Raw genomic sequence first — 24,091 nt, forward strand, 5'->3', positions numbered from 1 at the left:
ACTTGGGTTCAGCAACAGATCTATGATCAGGACTGCCCGTACCTGTAAAGCTGCTAACTAGCCTTGAAGGGAAAAGATAAACACAAGCTGTCTTTTGGTTGTACAAGGAGGTCTGGACAATGAATAACTTTTTCTGGATTGGTTTCATCGATGCTTTGTCCCTGAAGACAAAAAGTACCTTGCCCGTAAGGGACAGCCTTGGGTTCTTTTGATACCGGGCAACGCCCCTAGCCACCCAGAGCCCCATGAGTTCAACACTGAAGGCGCTGAAGTAGTCTACTTGGCCCCAAACATCTAATTCAGCCTCTAGATTGGGGGGGTCATCAGGACCCTTAAGGCTCATTACACACAGTACTCTATGGAAAGGATCGTCAACGCTATGGAAGAGAACACCAACAGAGAGAACGTCATGAAAGTCTGGAAGGATTGCACCACTGAAAATGCCATCATTGTTAGAGAAAAAGCCGTGAAAGCCATCAAGCCTGAAACAATAAATTCCTGCTAGAGAAAACTGTGTCTAGATGTTGTGTGTCTGACTTTACAACAGAGCCAACCGAGGAAATCATGAAAGAGATGTGGACATGGCAAAAGAGGTGGGAGGTGAAGGGTTTTAAGATGTGGATCTTGGAGAAAGTCAAGAGCTAATAGGCACCATGCCCGAGGAATTCCCAGAAGAGGATCTGATGGAGACGAGCGCTTCCAACCAGAGCCACAAGATGAGGTAGAAGACACAGAAGAAGCAGTGATAGAAACCAAATTGACACGGAACAATCTGGCAGGAGAGTTCCAATTATTCAACACTGCTTTTGACTTCTTTTATGACATGGATCCTTCTATGATACAAGCACTGAAACTAAAGCAAATGGTGGAAGAAGGGTTGGCACCATATAGAAACATTTTTAGAGACAAGAAGCAAAAAAGTCAGAGATAAATTATGATGTATTTCTGTAAAATTACACCAAGGGTGCCTACCTCTCCTGCCTCTACCTCTCCCGGCTCTGCTACTCCTGAGACAGCAAGACCAACCTCTCCTCCTCTCTCTCCTCCTCAGCCTACTCAACGTGAAGACGACAAGGATGAAGACCTTTATGATGATCTGCTTCTACTTAACAAATAGTAAATCATCATCGTGTCCTACAGTTAATAAACTTATCTCCTGTGTATGTGTGTATCTTCGTGTGAAAATCTAACTGTATGAGATGTTTTTGTGTCACCGTCATCATCATCACCTATGTATTCATCATGTAGACCAGTGGTCCCCAACCTTTTTGGCACCAGGGACCAGTTTCGTGGAAGACAATTTTTCCATGGACTACGGGCGGGGAGGGGGAGGGATGGTTTAGGGATAATTTGAGCACATTACATTTATTGTGCATTACATTGCAATATATAATGAAATAATTATACAACTCACCATAATGCAGAATGAGTGGGAGCCCTGAGCTTGTTTTCACTTGCATTCACTGATAGGGTTTTGATATGAGTCTGCAAGCAATTGTTTATTATGGTCTCTGTGCAGTCAAACCTCTCTGCTAACGAGAATCTGTATCTGCAGCAGCTCCCCAGCGCTAGCATCACCGCCTCAGCTCCACCTCAGATCATCAGGCATTAGATTCTCAGAAGGAGCGAGCAACCTAGATTCCTCGTAGGCACAGTTCACAGTAGGGTTTGGGTTGCCGCTCCTACGATAATCTAATGCTGCTGCCTATTTGACAGGAGGCGGAGCTCAGGCAGTAATGCGAGCTATGGGGAGCGGCTGTAAATACAGATGAAGCTTCGCTCCCTTGCCCGCCACTCACTTCCTCTGTGCGGCCCAGGGTTGAGGACTCCTGGTGTAGACCATTGTGTGCAAGACTTGTATTGAAGTGGATAGCCTATCCTTATGTAGGCATAAGGTGAGTGATATTTAATATAAAATTAATAATGTTTAGTTTTCTTACTGTTTTATAATTTTGCTTTCAAAGAATTACATTACCATACTGTATGCCTCTCTACTGTAATTGGAGAAATTGCATATCAGTCTGTCACCACAGGTAAGTGGTTTTGTAAAAAAATAACAATTTTTGCGATATTGTATTACGAACATGACTGTAATGCTGTATGCCATAACATTTTTATACCGATTCATTCATTAATATATAGGCTAGGGACTTCCCCGGTGGAGCAGTAGTTAAGACGCCATGCTCCCAATGCATGGGGTCTGAGTTCGATACCTGTTCAGGGAACTAGATCCCACATGCATGCCACAACTAAGAGTTTGCATGCCACAACTAAGGAGCCGGCGAGCCGCAACTAAGGAGCCCGTCTGCTGCAACTAAGACCCAGTGCAGCCAAATAAATAAATATTTTTAAAAATTATAAAAGTATATATATAAATAGACTAGGCTAACATGAAGAGCAATCATATCACTTAACACTAAGCTATCATAAAGCGTCATATTGTTGCTTCTTCACTATCAGTGCAGGAATCGTTATAAGTAAATACGAATTTCTTTTTCATTATTATTATTATTATTATTTTGGCTCACCACACGGTTTGTAGGACCTTAGTTCCCTGACCAGGGATTGAACTCAGGCCCACGGCAGTGACAGCGCCAAGTCCTAACCACTGGACTTCCAGGGACTTTCCCATCTTTTCATTTTTGATGTGTAGTGTTAGTAATACATACAACACCTACAGTGTTTTGTAACATGAAAGACAATATTGATGTAGGTGCTGACAGATGATTCATCATGTAAACAGGCAATGGAAACTTACAGCACTGATAAATGCAGTATAGTACCGTAAATGTATTTTATTTTACTTATAATTTTCTTAATAGCATTTTCTTTATGCTAAGTTTACTTTAAGAATACCATATGTAATACATACAATATACAAAATATGTCTTAATGAACTGTTTATGTTATCAGTAAGGCTTCTGGTTAACAGTAGGCTATTAGCAGTTAAGTTTTGGGGGAGACAAAAGTTATACTCGGATTTTCAACCGCACAGGGAGTCGGTGCCCCTAACCTCCACGTTGTTCAAAGGTCAACTGTATACACCATATTTTCTTTATTCAGTCATCTATCGATGGACACTTAAGTTGTTTCCATGTCTTAGTTACTGTAAATAATGCTGCAATAAACATGGGGCTGAAGACATCTCTTTGAGATACTGATTTTGTTTCCTTCAGATATACACCCAGAAGTAGAATTCCTGGATTATACGGTAGTGCTATTTTTAATTTTTTGAGGAACTTCTATACTGATTTCCATAGTAGCCATACCGTTTTATATTCCCTTCAACAGTGCACAAGGATACCCTTTTGTCCACATCCTCACCAACACTCATTATCTTTTGTCTTTTTAATGACAGTCATTCTAACAGGTGTGAGGTAATACCTCCTTGTGGTTGGTTTTTTTTTTTTTTGGCCATGCGGCATGCAGGATCATAGTTCCCCAACCAGGGATTGAACCTGCGCCCTTGGCAGTGAAAGTGTGGCATCCTAACCACTGGATGGCCAGCAAATTCCCTCATTGTGGGTTTGATTTACATTTCACTAATGATTAGTGATGTTGAGTGCCTTTCATCTACCTGTTGGTCATTTGAGGGTCTTCTAAAAAAAACGTCTGTCCACTTCCTCTGCCCATTTTTTAACCAGATTAGCTGGGTCTTTTTTTGCTATTGAGTTGTATAAGTTCTTTATATATGTTGGATACATGATTTGTGACTATTTCCTCCTATTCCATAGGTTACCTTTTCATTTTGTTGATAGTTTCCTTGGCTGTGCAAAAGCTTTCAGTGTGATGTGGTCCTATTGTCTTTTATGTGTCATACAAATTTTAGGGTTTTTTTTTTCTATTTCTGTGAAAAGTGCCATTTGAATTTTGATAGAGATTGCCTTGAATCTATATATTGCTTTAAATGATATGGACATTTTAACAATATTAATTCTGCCAATCCATGAAGACATAAATTCTTTCCATTTATTTGTGTCTTAGTCATTTTCTTTCATCAATGTCTTATACTTTTCAGTGTAGAGATTTTTCTCCTCCTCGGTTATTTATTCCTAGGTATTTTATTCTTTATGATGCAATTGTAAATGGGATTGTTTTCTTTTTCTGATAGTTTGTTGTTAGAACCACATAGATTCTAACAACCACAGAATAGAACCACAACTGATTTTTTTATATTGATTTTTTTTTTTTTTTTTTGCGGTACGTGGGCCTCTCACCGTTGTGGCCTCTCCTGTTGCGGAGCACAGGCTCCGGACACGCAGGCTCAGCAGTCCATGGCTCACGGGCCCAGCCACCCTGCGGCATGTGGGATCTTCCCGGACCGGGGCACGAACCCGCGTCCCCTGCATCGGCAGGCGGACTCTCAACCACTGCGCCACCAGGGAAGCCCTTTATATTGATTTTGTATCCTACAACTTTACTGAATTTGTTGATTAGTTCTAACAGGTTTTTGGTGGAGTCTTTACAGTTTTCTATCTATAATATCATGTTATATGCAAATAGAGTCAGGTTTACTCCTTTCTTTCTGATTTGGATGTCTTTTATTTATTTTTCTTGCCTCATTGCTCTGGCTAGGACTTCCAGTACTATGTTGAATAAAGGTAGCAAAAGTGGGCATCCTTGTCTTGTTCCTGATCTTAGAGGAGAAGCATTCAGCTTTCACCATTGAGTATGATGTTAGCTGTGAACTTTTTATATATGGCCTTATTATGTTGAGGTACATTCCCTCTATACCCGCTTTGTTGAGAGTTTTTGTCATAAGTGGATATTGAATTTTATCAAATGCTTTTTCTGCATCTCTTGAGATGATCATATAATTTTTATCCTTCATTTTGTTAATGTGGTGTATCATATTGACTGATTTGCAGATGGTGAGCCATCCTTGCATTTGTGGAATAAAACCCACTTGATGATGGTATATGATCCTTTTAATGTATTGTTGAATTTAGATTGCTAACATTTCCTTGAGGATTTTTGCATCTATGTTCAGGGATATTGGCCTGTAATTTTCTTTTCTTGTCGTGTCCTTTTCTGGTTTTGGTGTTAGGGTAATGCTGACCTCATAAGATGAGTTTGGAAGTGTTCCCAGCTCTTCTATTTTTTAGAAGAGTTTGAGAGGATTGAAACAATTCTCCTTTAAATGTTTGTTAGAATTCATCAGTGAAGTCATCTGGTCCTGGATTTTCTTTGGGAGCTTAATTTTTTTTTACTGATTCAATCTCCTTACTGGTAATTCTGTTCAAATTTTCTGTTTCTTCATGATTTGGTCATTGTATGTTTTTAGAAGTTTATTCATTTATTCTAGGCTGTCCATTTTGCTGGTATATAATTGTTCATAGTAGACACATACCTTGTTTTATTGCACTTTGCTTTATTGTGCTTCACAGATGTTGCGTTTTTAATAAGGGTGTGGCAACCCTGCCTTGAGCAAGTCTATCAGAGCCATTTTTTCCAACGGCATCTGCTCACTTCATGTCTTTGTGTCACATTTTGGTAATTCTCAAAATATTTCAAACTTTTTTGTTATTATTAATTTGTTATGATGATCTGTGATCAGTGATTTTTTTTTTTTGTGGTACGCGGGCCTCTCACTGCTGTGGCGTCTCCCGTTGCGGAGCACAGGCTCCGGACCCGCAGGCTCAGCGGCCATGGCTCACGGGCCCAGCCGCTTCGCGGCATGTGGGATCCTCCCGGACCGGGGCACGAACCCACATCCCCTGCATTGGCAGGCGGACTCTCAACCTCTGCGCCACCAGGGAAGCCCTGTGATCAGTGATTTTTGATGTTACTACTACAACTTGCTGAAAGCTCAGAAGATGGTTAGCATTTTTAGCAAGAAAGTATTTTTTAATTAAGGTATGTACACTTTTTTAGACATAATGCTATTGCACACTTAGACTACAGCATAGTGTAAACATAACTTTTATATGCAGTGGGACACCAAAAAATTTGTGTGACTCATCTTATTTCAATATTCGCTATATTGTGACGGTCTGGAACTGAACCTGCAATATCTCCAAAGTATGCCTGTAGTCTCTTATGATCCTTTGTATTTCTGTGGTATCAATTGTAATGTCTCCTCTTTCATTTCTAATTTTGAGTCCTCTCTTTTTTTTTATTGGTAAGTCTAACTAAAGGTTAGTCTATTTTGTTTATCTTTTCAAAAAACCACGTCTTAGTTTCATTGATATTTTCTATTTTCTTTTTAGTCTCTATGTTATTTATGCTCTGATCTTTGTTATTTCTTTCCTTCTACTAACCTGGGTTTCATTTGTTCTTTTTCTAGTTCCTTGAAATGTAAAGTTAGGTTGTGCATTTGCACTCTTTATTTTTGTTTAATGTAGATGTTTATTGCTATCAACTTCCCTCTTAGAACTGTTTTTGTTGCATCCTATAAATTTTTTTTTTTTTTTTTTGCGGTACAGGGGCCTCTCACTGCTGTGGCCTCCCCTGTTGTGGAGCACAGGCTCCGGACACGCAGGCTCAGCAGCCATGGCTCACGGGCCCAGCCGCTCCACGGCATGCGGGATCTTCTCGGACCGGGGCACGAACCCGTGTCCCCTGCATCGGCAGGCGGACTCTCAACCACTGCGCCACCAGGGAATCCCTGTTTAGTACTTTCTTAAACTCTCTCTCTCTCCATGCAAATTCTTACTTTATTCATGCATTGTTTTCCTGACCTCAGTGAGCATCTTTATGACCATTATTTTGAACTCTTTACAGGTAAATCACTTATCTCCATTTCACTGGGGTTTGTTTCTGGAGTTTTATCTTGTTCTTCTGTTTGGAACACACTCCTTTCTTTCTTCATTTCCCTTAATTCTCCATGTTGGTTTCTGTGAATTAGATAAAACAGCCATATCCTCCCAGTATTCACAGAGTGGTCTCTTGTAGAAGATAAATCTTATCTTTCAGCCCAGGCTTAGCTCTTGGTTGTCTCTCAAATTGCCTTCTTTGTGCTTATTGTCTCCCAGTAGTGAGGGGGTACCATGACTTGTCAGTGTACCAAAGGGGAGGATCTCAGTCAGCACCTAGATGCACAGTGATGGGAAGCTGGATGTTCAGGCAGTGGCAAGCAGACCTCTTTCAGGGAGAGAATGGGAGCTAGTGTTTCTGTCTGCTCTCTCTGCACTGAGCCATAAGGGATAGCCAGTTAATAACTGTTTCTTTGTTTGCTACAGTCCAGTGGGGCCCACAAATGCAAGACCTGCTGGCCACCAGATCAAGGGGGTGTATCCTCTGCATGGCAGTCACAAAGGCCAGGGTTCTAGATATGTGCAAAAGCTCCTTTCAGAGAGATATCAGAGGGGGGACGTGTAGATGGTGCTTCCAGCCTCCCCAGTCTCAGGCAGAATTGCAGTCAGTTCCTAGATGTATGTTAAATTAGGAAGCTGACCCTCAGGTTGAAAGTAGGCCTCTTTAAAAACAAACAACCCAATCAAAAAATGGGAGAAGACTTAAATAGACATTTCTCCAAAGAAGACATACAGATGGCCAACAGGCACATGAAAAGATGCTCAACATCACTAATTATTAGAGAAATGCAAATCAAAACCACAATGAGGTATCACCTCACACCAGTCAGGATGGCCATCATCAAAAAATCTACAAACAATAAATGCTGGAGAGGGTGTGGAGAAAAGGGAACCCTCTTGCACTGTTGGTGGGAATGTAAATTGATACAGCCACTATGGAGAACAGTGTGGAGGTTCCTTAAAAAACTAAAAACAGAGGGAATTCCCTGGTGGTCCAGTGGTTAGGACTCCATGTTTCCACTGCCGGGGGCCTGGGTTCTATCCCTGGTCAAGGAGCTAAGATCCCGCGAGCTGAGTGGAGCAGCTAAAAAAAAAAACAACTTAAAAATACAGCTACCATACGATCCAGCTATCCCACTCCTGGGCACATATCTGGACAAAACTATAATTCAAAAAGATACATGCACCCCAATGTTCATAGCAGCACTATTCACAACAGCCAAGACATGGAAGCAACCTAAGTGTCCACTGACAGATGAGTGGATAAAGAAGATGTGGTACGTATATACAATGGAATATTTCTCAGCCATAAAAAAGAATGAAATAATGCCATTTGCAACAACATGGATGGACCTAGAGATTATCATACTAAGTGAAGTAAGTCAGAGAAAAAACAGAGAAAGACAAATATCATATGATATGACTTATATGTGGAATCTAAAAGTATGATACAAATGAACTTATTTACAAAACAGAAACTGACTCACAGACATAGAAAACAAACTCACGGTTACCAAAGGGGAAGGAGGGGCACGGATAAATTAGGAGCTTGGGATTAACAGATACACACTACTATATATAAAACAGATAAATGACAAGGTCCTACTGTATAGTAGAGGGAACTGCATTCATTACCTTGCAATAACCTATAATGGAAAAAAATTTGAAAAAGAATATGTATATACTTACAGGTATAACTGAATCACTTTGCTGTACACTAGAAACTAATACAACATTGTAAACCAACTATATACTTCAATAACATTTTTTTTTAAAAAAACAGGCCTCTTTAAGGAAGAAACTGGGAGAAGGACGTTTATGTCTGTTGCCTCGGCCCAGAGCCTCAGGTATAGTCATAATGAGTCCTTGCAAACCTTTACAAACTGTTTCTTTGTTTGCTAGATTCTGGTGGGTCTCATGGACATAAGCCCCACTGGCTTTCAGAGCCAGGTGTTTTGGGGGCCTGTCCCTCAGATGGAAGTCCTAATAGTAGGAACACTAGATGCCGGGTCCAAACCCTTCGCTCCTCAGGGAGAAAATTAAAGTTGTGAGTTCCTTACCAATTGCATGTTGCTGTGCTGGGGGCTGGACTTATGGCAAGATTGTGTCTCAGTCTTTTCTATCCATTTCAATTTTTTTTTTTTTTCTCATTTGCCTGATGTGTAAGAGTTGCTTAGCTGGTTTCCGGATTTCCTTCAGAAGGAACTGTTCCATGTGTAGCTGTAGATTTGGTGTGTCCATGGGAGGAGGTGAGTTCAGGAGCTTCCTTCACAGTCATCATCGAGTTTTTAAAAAATGTATATTCTGGATACAAGTCCTTCATCAGATACGTAATTGACAAATATTTGCTACGAACCTGTGACATGTCTTTTGAAGACCTGAAACTCGATCTTGAAGATGTCCAATTTATCAGTTTTTCTTTTATGGATTATGCTTTTGGTTTTGTAACTAAAAAAATCTTGGTCCAATATAAGGTTAGAAAGATTTTCCCCTAGGAGTTTTACACTTTTAGGTTTTACATGTAGGTTTTTACATTTACATTTTAGTTTTAAATTTAGGTCTGTGATCCATTTTGAGTAAACTTTTTATATGGTATGATACATGAATCAAAGTTGTTCATATGACTGTATTTGCAAATGAGTATCTAATTGTTTCAGCACCATATAGTGAAAGATTATGATTTCTCCATTGAATTGCCTCTAAACTTCCATCAAAAATAAATTGATCGCATATTTCTGATTTATTGCTGGAATTCCTACACTTTTCCACTGATCTATTTGTCTATCTTGCCAAATCAAGTATTATTAATTCCTATACTTTTCCACTGATCTATTTGGCTATCTTGCCAAATCAAGTATATGAAATCAAGTATTATTAATATTCAAACTTTGTTCTTTTTTTCAAAGTTGTTTTGGGTATTCTAGGTCTCTTTCATTTCCATATGAATTTTAGAATAAGCTTGTCAATTTCTGCAAAAAGTTCTGCAGGGATTTTGACAGGAATTGTATTGAATCATTACATTGATTTGGGCAAAACTGACATTTTAGCAATATCGAGTTGTACCGTACATAAACATTGCATATATCCTTTATTTAGGGCTCCTTTCATTTCTCTTAGCAATGTTTTGGAGTTTTCAGTGTACAGATCTTGTCTACCTTTATCCCTATTTCATATTTTTGTGCTGTTTTATATTTTTCACTTCAATTTCTGATTGTTACAGAAGCACAATTTATTTTTCTACACCAAATCTGTAACACGCAAACTTACAGAATCTGCTTATTAGTTATCGTTACTTTTTTGTAGGTTCCATAGGATTTTATAGGTATATGATTAATGTCATCTGCAAATAGACAGTTTTACTTCTACCTTTCCAATATGATGCCTTTTCCTTGCCTTATTACACTGGCTACAATCTCCAGTACAATGTTGAAAAGAGGTAGTAAGAATCGATATTCTTGCCTTATTTCTAATCTTAGGATAAAATACTTAGTCATTTGATGTTAAGTATGATGTTAGCTAAGTGTTTTTCATAGATACCTTTACTTAGTTTGAGGAGAATCATTTCTATTCCTAGTTTGCTGGGAAATTTTATCAGGAATGGATGTTAAATTTTGTCAAAGGCTTCTTCTGTATCTATTGAGATAATCATACAGGTTTGTTTTTGTTTTTTAATGGCTTTTTTTTTAATTCTGTGAATATGGTGAACTACATTGATTCATTTGCAAATATTAACCAACCTTGACTTCCTGGAATAAACACCAATTAGACATGATATATTATCTTTTGTATACACTGTTTTTTTGGGTTTTTTTGCGGTACGCGGGCCTCTCACCATTGTGGGCGAAGGCTCAGCAGCCATGGCTCATGGGCCCAGTCGCTCCGCGGCATGTGGGATCTTCCCGGACCGGGGCGCGAACCCGTGTCCCCTGCATCAGCAGGCGGACTCTCAACTGCTGCGCCAGCAGGGAAGCCCATGTATACACTGTTGAATTCGATTTGCTAAAGTGTTGCTAAGAATTTTCGCATTTATTTTCATGGCAATTATTGGTCTGCAGGTTTGTTTTTGTTTTTTGCTTGTAATGTCTTTTTCTGGTTTTGGTATCAAAGTAAAGCTGGCCTCCTAGAATGTGTTGAGAAGTATTATCTTCTCTTCAATTTTCTGGAAGAATCTGTGCAGTATTGGTATTATTTCCTCTTTAAATACTTGGTAGATTCCCCAGTGAAGGCATGTGCTCCAGTAATTTTCATTGTGGGAATATTTTAACCACAAATTCAATTTATTAACAGACATAGCATTATTTAGGTTATCAATTTTTCCTGGATAGCTTTGGTAGTCTGTGTCTTGCAAGGAATTTTTTCCATTAAATGTTAAGTTGTCAAAGTATAAAGTTGTTAATAATATTTCCATATTATCCTTTTAATATCTATAGATTCTGTAGTGGTGTTGCCTCTCTTACTCCTGATGTTAGAAATTTGTGTCCTTTTTCCCCCTGATCGATTTGGCTAGAGAGGTTTAGCAATTTTATTGATATTTTATTGCTCTTGGCTGCACTGATTTCCTCCCTTTTTCTCTATTTAATTGATTTTCACTCTGATCATGTGTGCTTCCTTTGTTTCTTACATGATTTTTTTTTTTTTTTTTGGCTGTACCACACGCTAAGAGGAATATTAGTTCCCCAACCACGGATCGAACCCATGCCCCCTGCAGTGGTAGCACAGATTCTTAACCACTGGACTGCCAGGGAAGTCCCTTACATGGGGTTTAACTTGTTATTTTTCCCCTCTTGCTTGTGCTTAGACTTGAGATCACTGATTTGAGATCTTTATCCTTTTCTAGTAATTTATAGCAATATAATTTAATGCTGCTAATCATTTAATAATTAATAATTTAATACAATACATTTCCTCTTAAGTACTGCTTTAGAGACATCCCACAAATTCTGATAAATTGCATTTCATTTAGTTCAATATACATTTTCACTTATCTTTTGTTTTCTTCTTTGACCCAAGTATTATTTAGAAATGTGTTATTTAGTTTCCAAATATTTAAGGATTTTCCATTTATCTTTCTGTTATTAATTTCTAATTTAATACCATTGTCGTCAAAGGATACACTTTGTATGTCTTGAATCTTTTAAAATTTATGGGGACTTCCCTGGTGGCACAGTGGTTAAGAATCTGCCTGCCAATGCAGGGGACACAGGTTCGAGCCCTGGTCCGGGAAGATCCCACATGCCACGGAGCAACTAAGCCCATGCACCACAACTACTGAGCCTGACCTCTAGAGCCTGTGAGCCACAACTACTGAGCCCGTGTGCCACAACTACTGAAGCCTGCGTGCCTAGAGCCCTTGCTCCACTGCAATGAGAAGCCCCGCACCGCAACAAAGAGTAGCCCCCGCTTGCCGCAACTAGAGAAAAAGCTTGTGTGCAGCAACGAAGACTCAATACAGCCCAAAATAAAAATAAATAAATTAATTAATTTAAAAAAATTAAAATAAATAAATAAAGGAATAAAATTTATGGAAGCTTGTTTTATGGTCTAAATTGATGTGAATTGCATGCAACTGAAAAGAACCTACATTCAGCTGTTAAGTATTCTTTAAAGAAAATTCTTTAAAGAAAATTAGGTCAAGTTGGTTGATACTGTTGTTCAAGGCTTCTACATCTTAATGCTTTATTTCTCTTTCTTCTATCAATTACTGAAGGAGTGTTGAACTCTCTGAATTTAATTATGGATTTTTTCATTTCTCCTTGCAATTCAATCACATTTTGATCCGTGTATTTTCAAGCTCTGTTATTAGATACATAAATGTTTAGGATTTTTATGTCCTCTTGATAAATCAAGCCTTATAGCATTATGAAATGACTTTCCGTCCCTAGTAATATTCTTTGCTCTGAAATATACTGTCGAGCATTTTAGCTTCTCCAGTTTTCTTTTGATTAGTGTTAGCATATGCAATTTTTTCCCCTATCCTTCCACTTTTAACCTGTTTGTGTCTTCCTATCCAAGTCTGGTTTCATTTAAGAACATTATAGTTGGGTCTTGCTTTTTTTTTTTTTTTCTTTTTAATAAAATCTGACTACCTCTGCCTTTTAATTGTGATATGTAGATCATTTAATGACATTATTGATACGCTTAGGTTTAAATCTACCATATTATTCTTTGTTTTCTATTTGTCCATCTGTTCTTTTTTTCCCCTTTTCCTGTTTTTCTGCCTCCTTTGGGAAGAATTGAGTATTTTTTATGGTTCCACATCATCTCCTTTCTGGGATCATCACCTATAATGCTTTGCTTTTTTATTGTAGTAGCTGCTTTGAGGTTTAGAGTATATGTCTTTATCTTAACGTAGTCTACTTCTAACTGCTCTTATATCACCTCATATATAATATCAGAATACAACAGTATCAGTATATACTTACAATAGTACATTTCCATTTCATCCCTCTTTAGGCTTTGTGCTATTGCTGTCATACAGCATACTTCCACATAAGTTTTAAACCCCCCCAAAATCACTGATATTATTTTTGCTGTAAGTAATCAATTATCTTAACAATTTAAACATTTTTTTAAAGTCTTCTATTTTACTCCCTTTGGGTGGTCAAATATACATGTAATTAGAGTTCTTGGAGAGAATGGGGGAAAGGAGGACAGAAGAAAATATTTGATGAAATAATGGAGAAAATTCTTTCTACATCTGATGCAAATGACAGAAGCCCAACAAAACCCAAGCGCATGAATCAGGAAGAAAACTGCAAAAGGTACATTATAATCAAGTTATTGAAAGCCAATGATAAAGAGAAAATCTTTTTTTTTTTTTATCGTTGCTAGTAATGACACGTGTTCTTCATCATGTATATCCTGAATCACTTTTTCACCACAACACACATAAATGTCCCATTGTATACATGTAATGTTTTGTATTACACAAGGTATCAGGCTTGTTGAATATTTGCCAACAAAAGGATTTTTTGGCTGAGAAGGAATCCAGACAAGAATGAGAGGTCACTAGTACTTTAAAGACAAAATTGAATGTGCCAACCAACTTTAAAAACATCAACCTCTTTTAGAGAACCTATAGTATTTTGTCATAGCAAGTAGCCACTTTCAGCAAAGCCCCTATTTGGGACTCATTAAAGAAAGTCTTCATGCTCCTTTTTGCTATTGTCTGGGAAAATCTTAAATGCATCCAGAGAAAACAGATACATTCATACAGCAGATTACATGTATGTTTGACCAACGGAAGTCCTCATGTAGCTCGCTGATTCTCTGTTCATTTTACTTTGACTATTTTCTCTGTTCATTTTGGATAGTTTCTATTGCTGTGTCTTCAAGTTCACCAATCTTTTCTTCTGCAGTATCTAATCTATTAACCCCAACCAGTATAATTTTAGTTTTTACCTCTGGAAGTTTAATTTGTGTGATTTTTTTTCATATTTGCTATTTCCCTACTTAACACGTACAAGCTTTCCTCTAGCTTCAGGAACACAAGGAATATAGTTATAACAACTATTTTAATGTTCTTGTCTAGTAATTCTATATTCTATGCCATTTATGGGTCTCCTTTGGACATTTGAGTTTTCTCCTTATTATGGGTTGAATTTTTATCTTTTGTTAGTCTGTTAATTTGTAACAAGACGCCAGACATTGTGAATTTTACCTGCTGTCGGATATTTCTGTGTTCCGCTAAATATTCTTGAACTTTTTTCTGAGATGTAGTTAAGTTCACTGTAAACACTTGATCCCTTCAAGTCTTGCTTTTAAGCTTGGTTAGGTGAGACCAGAGCAGTGTTTAGTATAGAGCTAATTTTTCTCCACTAGTGGACTTCATCAAAACTAATAACTTCTGTTCTTCAAAGGACACAGTTAAAAAAATGAAAAGACAAGCCACAGGATGGGAGAAAATATTTTCAAAACAAACAACCTGATAAAAAACAGGCAAAAGACTTTAGGAGACACTTCATCACACAAAACATAGCATGGCAATTAAGCACACAAAAAGGTGATCAACATCATTAGGGAAATGCAAATTTAAACCACAATCACATGTTGCTACACCTGTTAGAAATGTTCAAAAACAAAACCAAAAAAACTGACCATACCAAGTTATGACAATGATTTTGAGCAACTGTACGTGCACTTTGAAAAGCTGGCACCTTCTCGTATAGCTGAATATTCACTTAGCATACATTCCAGCGACACAGCACCACTCCTAAGATATGTAACCAAGAGAAACGAAAACCTATGCTCACACCAAGACTTATGTTCAAATATTTGTAGCGGCTTTTTTCATAATGGCCAGAAACTAGAAGCAAACTCATGAACTTCAGCTGGTTAGTGGATAAACAAACTTTGCACGTCCATACCATGGAATACTACACAGCAATAGAAAGGAAAAAGGATCTGACATACAGAACAACATGGATTAATCTCAAATAATTACACTATGTGAAAGAAACAGACTCAAAAGCCTATATATACTGTAAAATCCCACTTATATGACATTCTGGAAAATTTGGGGAAAATGATAGGGACAAAAAAAGAGGTAACTAGTTGCCGGGGCTGGGGATGGGCATCGGGGTTGACTACAAAGGGGCATAAGGGCAGTTCTGGGGGAAATGGAAATGTTCTCTGTCTTGATAGTGGTGGTAGTTATGTGACTGTATGTGTTGGTTAAACTCATAGAGCCATACAGTAAAAAGGGTAAAGTTTGTTATATGAAAAGTATACCTCAATAAATCTGACTTTTTAAAAAGCCAGAGGAAGAATTTGCCCCCATTGATATGAAGGCTCTTTCTGAGAATCCATTCCAAAACCCTGGTGGTACTTCCCAGAGTCTTGTTCCAAACATATCCTGAGCAATGAGGACAACTTCATTTGTTTGTTTGTTTTATTTTCTTGTCACACCGCGCAGCATGCGGAACTTCCCTGACCAGGGATCGAACCAGTGCTCCCTGCAGTGGAAGCCTGGAGTCTTAACCACTGGTCCACCAGGGAAGTCCAAGGACAACTTTAGAATCGGAAGAGAGCTCCTGAGGGGTGGTGGGGGGATAAGTGGAGAAAGAAATTTGGCACCCATCTAAAATAAAATTTTAGATAAAAGTAAAGTCTACTCCACTGAAAAAGTGATGGTTTTAGACATTATAAAACAAATCAGAGAATGTCAGGACACCTCACTGTCAAATCCTCCAAGTCAAGTCTGCTGTGAGGCAGAGAACCGGGTAAGACTTGAAGATCTGAGTTCCAAGTCCAGCTTTGAGTTACCTGCTGTGATAACCCTGGATTTCAGCAAGTCGTTTAACCTCTTTGGGCCCCACTTTCCTCACTTGGTAAAAGAGGGCAGCAGACCGGATGGTATAAAGAATATATTTGGTCTTAGTCCTGATTCCACAAAGCTCCTAAAAATCCTTGGAATTCCCTGAGGGATAGGAGTGTCTGTTGTTAATCATAATGGACCCCTTCTGGGCACTCCAGAGTTTATGCTAACAAGGCAGTTTAGGGTGGGGCCCCTCTGTAGCCTCAGGATGGGGCTGGTCACAAGAAAGATCCAGAGATTGTGTGCTCTTCCTTAGACCTGGGGAGCTCTCATCCTTGCCAGTCAGTCTATGCTCTTTCTCTGTAAATTCCCATGATTTTAACTACAGTCTATTTGCTCAGGAGTTCCAAATTCATACCTCCTGTGCGTATGGCTGTATGTCTGGGTGGCCCCCAGGAACCTTACTCTCAGACTGAACTCCCTGTTTTCCTTCCTAAACCTACTCCCTCCCCACCCCCACCCCGACAGTGCCAGCACACCCACTGTCACCAAATTCAGAAACCCAGAAGTCATTTTCGACTCCTCCCTCCCCACTACTTCCCATCATCCAGGCAGCTGCCAAACCTTGACGTTTTAACCTCCTGATAATCCCCAAATCTCTCCGCAGCTCTGCATCTCTATTACCATTGCCCTAATTCCAGTCCTTGTTTGTCTCTGGCCTGGACTACTGCCAACAGTTTCCTAGCTGCCATGTTCCCTGCCATGTTCCTGTCTGCCTGACACGCATCCTTGACACAGACCCCAAAAATGTCGTTCTAAAATACACATCAAGCATCTCCCTCAAACCCCTCGACAACCTACAGCACTGGTCCTTACCATTTGAATCACGAATCCCACTGAAAAATCTGATGAAAGCAATTAACCTTCACCCACACATACACACACACCCCGTGAAGGATGCAACGGACCCCCTGAATTCCATCCAGAGACTCTTGGACCACATGATAATATCCAAGTCCTTTATCACATCACTAAAACACTCCTTACACATCACACACGGAGCCTCTGGTAACCCTGAATTTTTTTTTAAGAAAGCTACCCATTGAACAGGCTTCAATTTTCTAAGTCACAACTTATTTTTTTTTAATATTTACTTATTTATTTATTTATCTTTGGCTGCATTGGGTCTTCGTTGCTGCGCACGGGCTTTCTCTAGTTGTGGCGAGCGGGGGCTACTCTTCGTTGCGGTGCGTGGGCTTCTCATTGCGGTGGCTTCCCTTGTTGCGGAGCACGGTCTCTAGGAGCGCGGGCTCAGTAGTTGTGGCTCACGGGCTTAGTTGCTCCGCAGCATGTTGGATCTTCCCGGACTATGGATTGAACCCGTGTCCCCTGCATTGGCAGGCAGATTCTCAACCACTGCGCCACCAGGGAAGTCCCTCACAACTTTTTAAATGAGGGTTCCCCTATCCTCAGACATTGTGCCTCAGTAACCAGGATGGAATTACAGTTTCCGTCTACCCTGTGTTTCTGACCTCTGCACCATTTTCCTCACTGTCCTATTTGCCTGGAATTTCCTGATCCTCCCCTTTCCCTATCAAGTCTTACCTTTCTAATCAAGGGTCTGGCCTCACCTCCTGTTGGAGGTCTTGCCTTATTTTCTCAGTCTGCATTAGAGGCTCAGCCTCCGTGCTTATTTCTAAAATTACTCTGCGATTTTCCTTTTACATGCCTTTTCCTTTTACATGCCTACCCTTTCCCACCAACGCCCCTAACATTAGACCGAGCAGGAACCAGGACTGTCTGGCACCTACTGGACTACATGGTGCTCCCAAGGGTCTAAGAAGGCAAGGAGGAAAATCCTGTGACTCTAAATCCTGACGCTTTCTTCTGCAAAGCACCTGCCTAACCAGGGAAGCAGCTGCACTTTACAGGTATTATCTGATGAAGGAGTAAGACACTGCTTATCTCCTTTTCTCAGATGAGGAACTTAAGTGTAGAGGCATTCCCTGTCAGAATAAAGAATTCATGTTTCCTAACTGTGTGGCTATCCTGACACATTCATCTGCATCACTTCCAAGAACTGAATCCCCAACATTGGGAACATCGTAACTCAAATAGCAAAGCAGTTGAAGACTGAATTCCGTGGATATCTTCAAATCAAAACACAATGGTTTAAAGAAATGATGACAATAGCCTGTTTTAAAGTAGACTGTAAATAATTTTATGGAGGTTTCTTGGCTACCAATTGACTTACAATGACAGCAGTGAAAAAAATATTTTTACTGTTTAACCTAAAAAATAACAATAGTTCCTCTTTTAGGATCTTATGCAATTCCTCTAGCCACAAAAGAACACTGTGTGTGTACTTTATATTATTTTTAACTCTCCTCTCCATGTGTTGGGACCCATCGAACAGAATTGCGTGATTCCAACGAACGACCATCAGAGTTCTACAAAGAGTTCCAGCCACAGGGGTAATTCAATCACTTACGTGTAAAGCTCACAGACCCCCAAAAGACAGAAAAGCCTTTGGCCACACAACCATGGCTACCTAACTAAGAAGTAGCTAAGGCTTTTTTAGCAATCTTGATGGAAAAATACTAAGATCACAAAGTCATCTAATGAAAACCAAAAGCTCTATTCAGGCAAACCATCTACTGTGAGATTCACAAGACTTTGCTATTTCAGAGTGAATAAAGGAGGGAGCATAGTGGCGAGACCAAGCTCAGCAAATTACAAAGCAGGCCAAGCGAATTTTCAGCCCCTCAATTTCCCCTCTGCAAATTCTTATTCCTGTCCTCTCCAAGATCCCTTTCAAAATCAAGAAAAATGATAAGATACCATACTTTTGAGATTATTTGCTTTTTTGCCCAAATCAGAATCTTGACCCAAAGGTTAAGGCAATATCTGGTGGCTACTTGGGGATCCAGCAAGATAGCAATCTTGAACACTGATGGGTAAGGGCTCTTGTCACATTGCTTTGTGAGTTTCATTAGAGAATGACCAGCTGAGGGGAATAAAAAGAATTGTGGAGAAAGTCATGAAGCTGAGCTCTCCTGTGGGCTTCTCAGCTGAGCAGGGATACTCCCTGGGGAGTAAAATGCAGTCCACAAATTTGTTCCAAGAACCATTTGGAAAATTACTTCTTCCTAGGACCTAAAAAAAAAAAAAGGGGCCATGTTGCACCCTGGAACAACCCATTTGTTTTATTTTAAATGGAAGAGCCGTTGCTTTCCCACAACCATTGGACACAGTATATCCATGTTTAAGTAGTTTTAGGGGACGACAGCCCTGGGATTCCTATTGTGACCTGGTCAAAGCTTCCTTCGTTGAAGCATGCTGTTTTCCATCCACAGATATTTAGCGATCACGATAAATGTGTTGGAAGGTTTAACTCACTGAAAGCAAGCTCTGTGCTGAAATGTGTTCTTGGGGAAAGGCGATGACCACGCATGTTTAAAATAGAACAGAATTAACTATTTATATGTAAGTTCTCCCCTCCCTATCTCTTTCATCTTTGTACCCCCATGCGCCTAGCACTGAAATAGGTATTCAATAAAAGTTGGTCAAATAAAAAAATTCTTTCTCATGCAGGCTTCCTCTTCTTCTTTCTTAAGTCTTCCCTGGAATATAAGTAAGTCTTCCTCCCCCACAATTAATATCTCGTCATCACCTGACTTTTTTCAGTCAAACAACAGGAGACGTCAATAACACCACCAACAAAATCTTTACTGATAACTAAGAATTAATGAAAGTGTCTTTTTAGTTATAAAAAGTAGAGCCAAGTAGTTCATAATTAAACCTAAGAGGATAATTTACTACAGATCCACGTGAAGTACCCAAGAAGAAATGAATGACTAAATCTAAATTTGTATGATGGTAACAATTAGAACCAAGACTTTTAGGATCGAAGGGGACCTTAACACCAGGTCACCAAGTCCGGTGTCCCATCCAATTCAAACCAATCTTTGCATAGCCTCCCTTCCCTCCCCCTCCTCCTGAATCGGTCCCCTGTAGGCTACCAGCTCACAAGAAGGCAAATAGTAAGACAAGCAGCAAGGGCAAAGGATGCCAACTAAAATGTGTAGGTCAAAGCTCTGAATGGAATTTTCTGACACTAATGAGAGAAAGAGTTGTCAGTTACTGGAATACTGAAATCCTCCTCCTAGCCACGATCAGCACAGAATGCAGCTAAGGCCATGGAGAGCATGTGTCCATTCTTTAAATACTACTTAGAAAACCTCATCATTATTTATGAAAGGTAGAGCTTACAATATAAGGGAAATGGGGATGGCGTCCAAAAATTCAAGGAATGTAAAGCTTTTAAACATTTAAAGTCCTCACTTTTAAGCTTCTCACTTTGTGCTTCTTCATTCAAGAAAATCTGTAATAGCAAGTATTGGCAAAGATGTGAAGAATCGGAGCTCCCATACACTGCTAGTGGGAATGTAAATTGGTAAAACCACTTTGGAAAACTGTTTGACAGTACCTACCAAAACGGACATACGCCTTCCCTTATAATCTAGGAATTAGACCTGAGGGTATCAAAGAGAAATGGGTGTTTCTGTCCCCCCAAAACATGTAAAAGAATATTCACAGCTGTGTTACGTTTCATTACACAAAATTGGAGACAATCAAAATGTTCTTCAACAACAATGGATAATTAAATTGTATAATCTATTCATACTAAGGAATAGCACCTAGCAATGGGAAAAACAACAACACTGCTACTAAGAACAAGGTTGGATCTCATAATCACAACGTTGAGTGAAAAAAGCTGGACATTAAAAAAAAACATAATGATTTGGTTTACACGAAGTTCAAAAAACAGGCAAAACCATGGTATCAGAAGTCAGAATAGTGGCTACCTTTGGGGGGTATAATCTGAGAGGGGGCGGAGTTAGAAGTGCTCTGTGTCTTGATCGGATGATTACGCGGTTACACAAACACTAATGGAGTTGTGCTATTAAGATGTGTGCGTATTTGCTCTATGTGAATTATACCTAATTTAGAAAAATCTGGAGAGAGATGTAGGAATTTCTGAGACTGTCCCTAAATATAAAAGAATTCAATGCAGCTTAACTATAGTTTCATGTACTGATGTTTATACTTTCCGAAAGCCTTTGTACGCTGCTGAAAAATCCACTCACTACTAATGTTATACATAACAGAAAGCTAACTTTTTGTAACAGACTCTGAAAAACATATTGTACCATACATTTGAAATGTACATATTTCCCAATTAACAAAGATGTTTAGGAAATGCAGGATGTTTTTCCACTCTTTTCCCCCTTCTGTTACATTTTTTAAATCTATAATTCTGAATTATTTGAAACAAAATCTATTGGAAATAATTCCTGCACGTCCATACTGCAAATATTTTATGTACCACAGAGGATTCAAGAAAGACTGCGAGAATTTTGGGGCTGGAGGAGTCACAGCCAGACTCCTTCACTGGACAGAGCACAATGCCGGGGCCGGGGACAGTGAGGGCTGGTCCCCCAAGGCTGCAGAACTAGGACGGGGACCTAGAGCCTTCCTGGCTCCCAAGACTCTGTCTCCTTCACCCTAAACGCAAATCAACCCTCTCGTTTTTTCCAAATAGATGAACTGGATCTAAAGGGTGTTTTTTTTTTTTCCAGTAACAACTGTGCTACCCAGAATATTTGGGAACAGTCAGCTGAGTCCTTGAAAAGCCCCTTGGGGTTTAATGCCGGGATAAAAATCGAGTACAGGAGGAGGGGGTAGCTAGTATTTTAAGATGTAAACCCCGTTTGCATAATATTTCCAAAGTAACTATTCATTGATCCAACCGACATTCGGCGGGTAGGGGGTCGTTACCCGAGATGACTCGCTTTGGGGGAGAACGCGGGCGCATCTTCCCATCAGAGTTCACTCCCTAAATCAAAACCTCAAAAGAAGAGTTAAAGACGCCACCCAGGAGTCTACGGTAGCCGGGGTCGGTGCAGGCGAGGTCCCGGACCCCGGCGCCCAGCTCGGGGCCGCAGACTCGGGCTGCCGGCCCACTATCCGGGCGCGCGGGCCGAGCGGGCAGCCAGAGAGGCGGGCGGGGCGGCCGCGGCCCCGGGCAGCGTTTCGGCGAGGCCGCCTGCGGGGTCGCGGCCGCCGGTGGGTACCGCGGCCCGAGTCGGAGCGGCGACGCGAGAGGAGGGGGAGGAGGACGCGGGATGGGCCAGGCCGGGGCCGCGGGCGGGTTCTGGGCGAGCCTGGAGGGCGCGAAAGAGGGGAGGGGCGCGGGAGCGAGGGAAGGAGCGGGGCGGGGAGGCGCGCGGCGGCGGGGACGGAGGAGGCGCGCGCCCGGTCCCCGCGCGGGGTGGGGGCCGGGGGCCGCGGGGGCTCGAGCGGGCGAGCGGAGCCTTACCGAGCAGCGGCAGCCGGCCGCCGAGGCGCGCCAACGCCGGCATGGCCTCCCGAGCCCGGGGTCCCCAGGCCGCGCCGGCGCAGCCCTGCGATGCCGCCCTCAGCGGCGCGCCCCGCGCTGCAGGTGGCTCGCTTAAGGATGCGCGTCACCGACCGCAAATTCCCTCGGACTGGTGCAAAGTAGACGGGGGGGAGGATCCCTCTCCCCACCGGCAGGGGCTGTGCCGGGGCGCCGGTGCCTGGCGCAGCGCTGCGGCCGAGCCCACGTGCCCACCGTGGTCCGCAGCCCGAGCTCCGCGGCGCCCGGGGCCCCCCGACTGTGGCGGGGGAGACTGGGCGCGGTTCCGCCAGGGAAGTCGCAGGGGCTCCGCGGCTCCGGCTGGGAAGGAGGCACGGCCAGAGCTGCCTGGCCCCCGGGCGTCCCGGAACCCTCTGGTTCGGGTCCCGGAGCGTGGGGACTCTTCAGGGAGCCAGCCGCTCGCGCGCGGGGGCCTTTGAGGCCGCAGGATGGGAGCTACATCCGCGCCACACGCGGACGCCTCTGGCTGGCGCGCCGGCGAGCAGAGGGTCGGGGTCCACGCCCGGTGGATCCTAACTGCGGACCGATTTTCTTTGTCTCCCCCTCCATCTCCTAGGACGCCCAGGACGCTGTCCACAGTGGCAGCGAGAAAAACAGGCTCGGTTTCAATGTCAACCAAGGCAATCACGGAGGCTAAAAACCAGCCATAGAAACAAAAGCAGAACACACAGTGCATCCCAGGGGATGTTTTGAATTAACCATCCCGTAATTCTTGTTCTTCATCACATAATATTTCAAGTTGAAATTATTTTCATGGCAATAATTTGAAGATTGGAAAGCCATGGATGCCGGCTCTGATTCTTCCCTTAACCAGCCCTTGACCTTCCCAAGCACTTGTTCTCTCAGAGTCCCAGTTTACTCACCTGTAAGTGAGCGCAGTAGACCACGTGGTTTATAATGTGTCTCCAGGTTCTAGGAATTCCATGCTTTTAATTATTTTAATCATGTTCTAATCAAGCGTGATAATTGACTGCACGTTCTCGGCCATACAATCCTTTTCCTCAGCTGTAGTCTAGAGTAGGATAACTTTCTCCCCTAGAGCATAACAGAAACTTTAAAAGTGGTGTAGCCACTATGGAAAACAATGTGACAATTTCTCCAAAAATTAAAAATAGAATTACCATATGATCCAGCAATTGCACTTCTGGGTATATACCCAAAAGAATTGAAAGCAGGTTAATGAAACGATATCTGTACACCCATATTCATACCAACAGTTTTCACAATAGCCAAAAGGTGGAAGCAACCCAGATGTCCATCCACAGATGAATGGATAAACAAAATCAAGTGAATAAACAAATATGGTATATACATACAATTGGACTGTTATTCAGCCTTAAAAAGGAAGGAAATTCTGCACATGCTACAACGTGGATGAACCTTGAGGACATGTTAAGTGCAATAAGCCAGCCACAAAAACACAAACGCTGTGATTCTACCCATATAAGTTACCTAGAGTAGTCAAATTTGTAGAGACGGAAAGAGCAGTTGGGTTGGGACTGGGGTCTGGGGAGAGGGGGAATGGAGAGGTGTTGTTTGGTGGGGACAGAGTTTCAGTTTTGCAAGATGAAGAGAGTCCTGGAGATCAGTTGCACAACAATGTGCATGTATTTAACACAA

General features: G+C 41.2%; 1 protein-coding gene across 1 annotated transcript in view; it reads right to left on the reverse strand.

Annotated features, from left to right (window-relative positions):
- Positions 1-22,436, reverse strand: part of FLT3 (fms related receptor tyrosine kinase 3) — a gene marked incomplete at both ends in the record, with an annotated part of 76,566 nt that extends 54,130 nt beyond the window's left edge. The window contains one exon of the mRNA XM_082859285.1: positions 22,394-22,436. Within this exon, the coding sequence (XP_082715411.1) occupies positions 22,394-22,436 (43 nt within the window). The remainder of the gene's footprint in view (positions 1-22,393) is intronic.
- Between the last annotated feature and the right edge of the window lie 1,655 nt (positions 22,437-24,091).

Source organism: Leucopleurus acutus (genome assembly GCF_964270905.1).
Source record: "Leucopleurus acutus genome assembly, chromosome: 18".
Taxonomy (NCBI): Eukaryota; Metazoa; Chordata; class Mammalia; order Artiodactyla; family Delphinidae; genus Leucopleurus; species Leucopleurus acutus.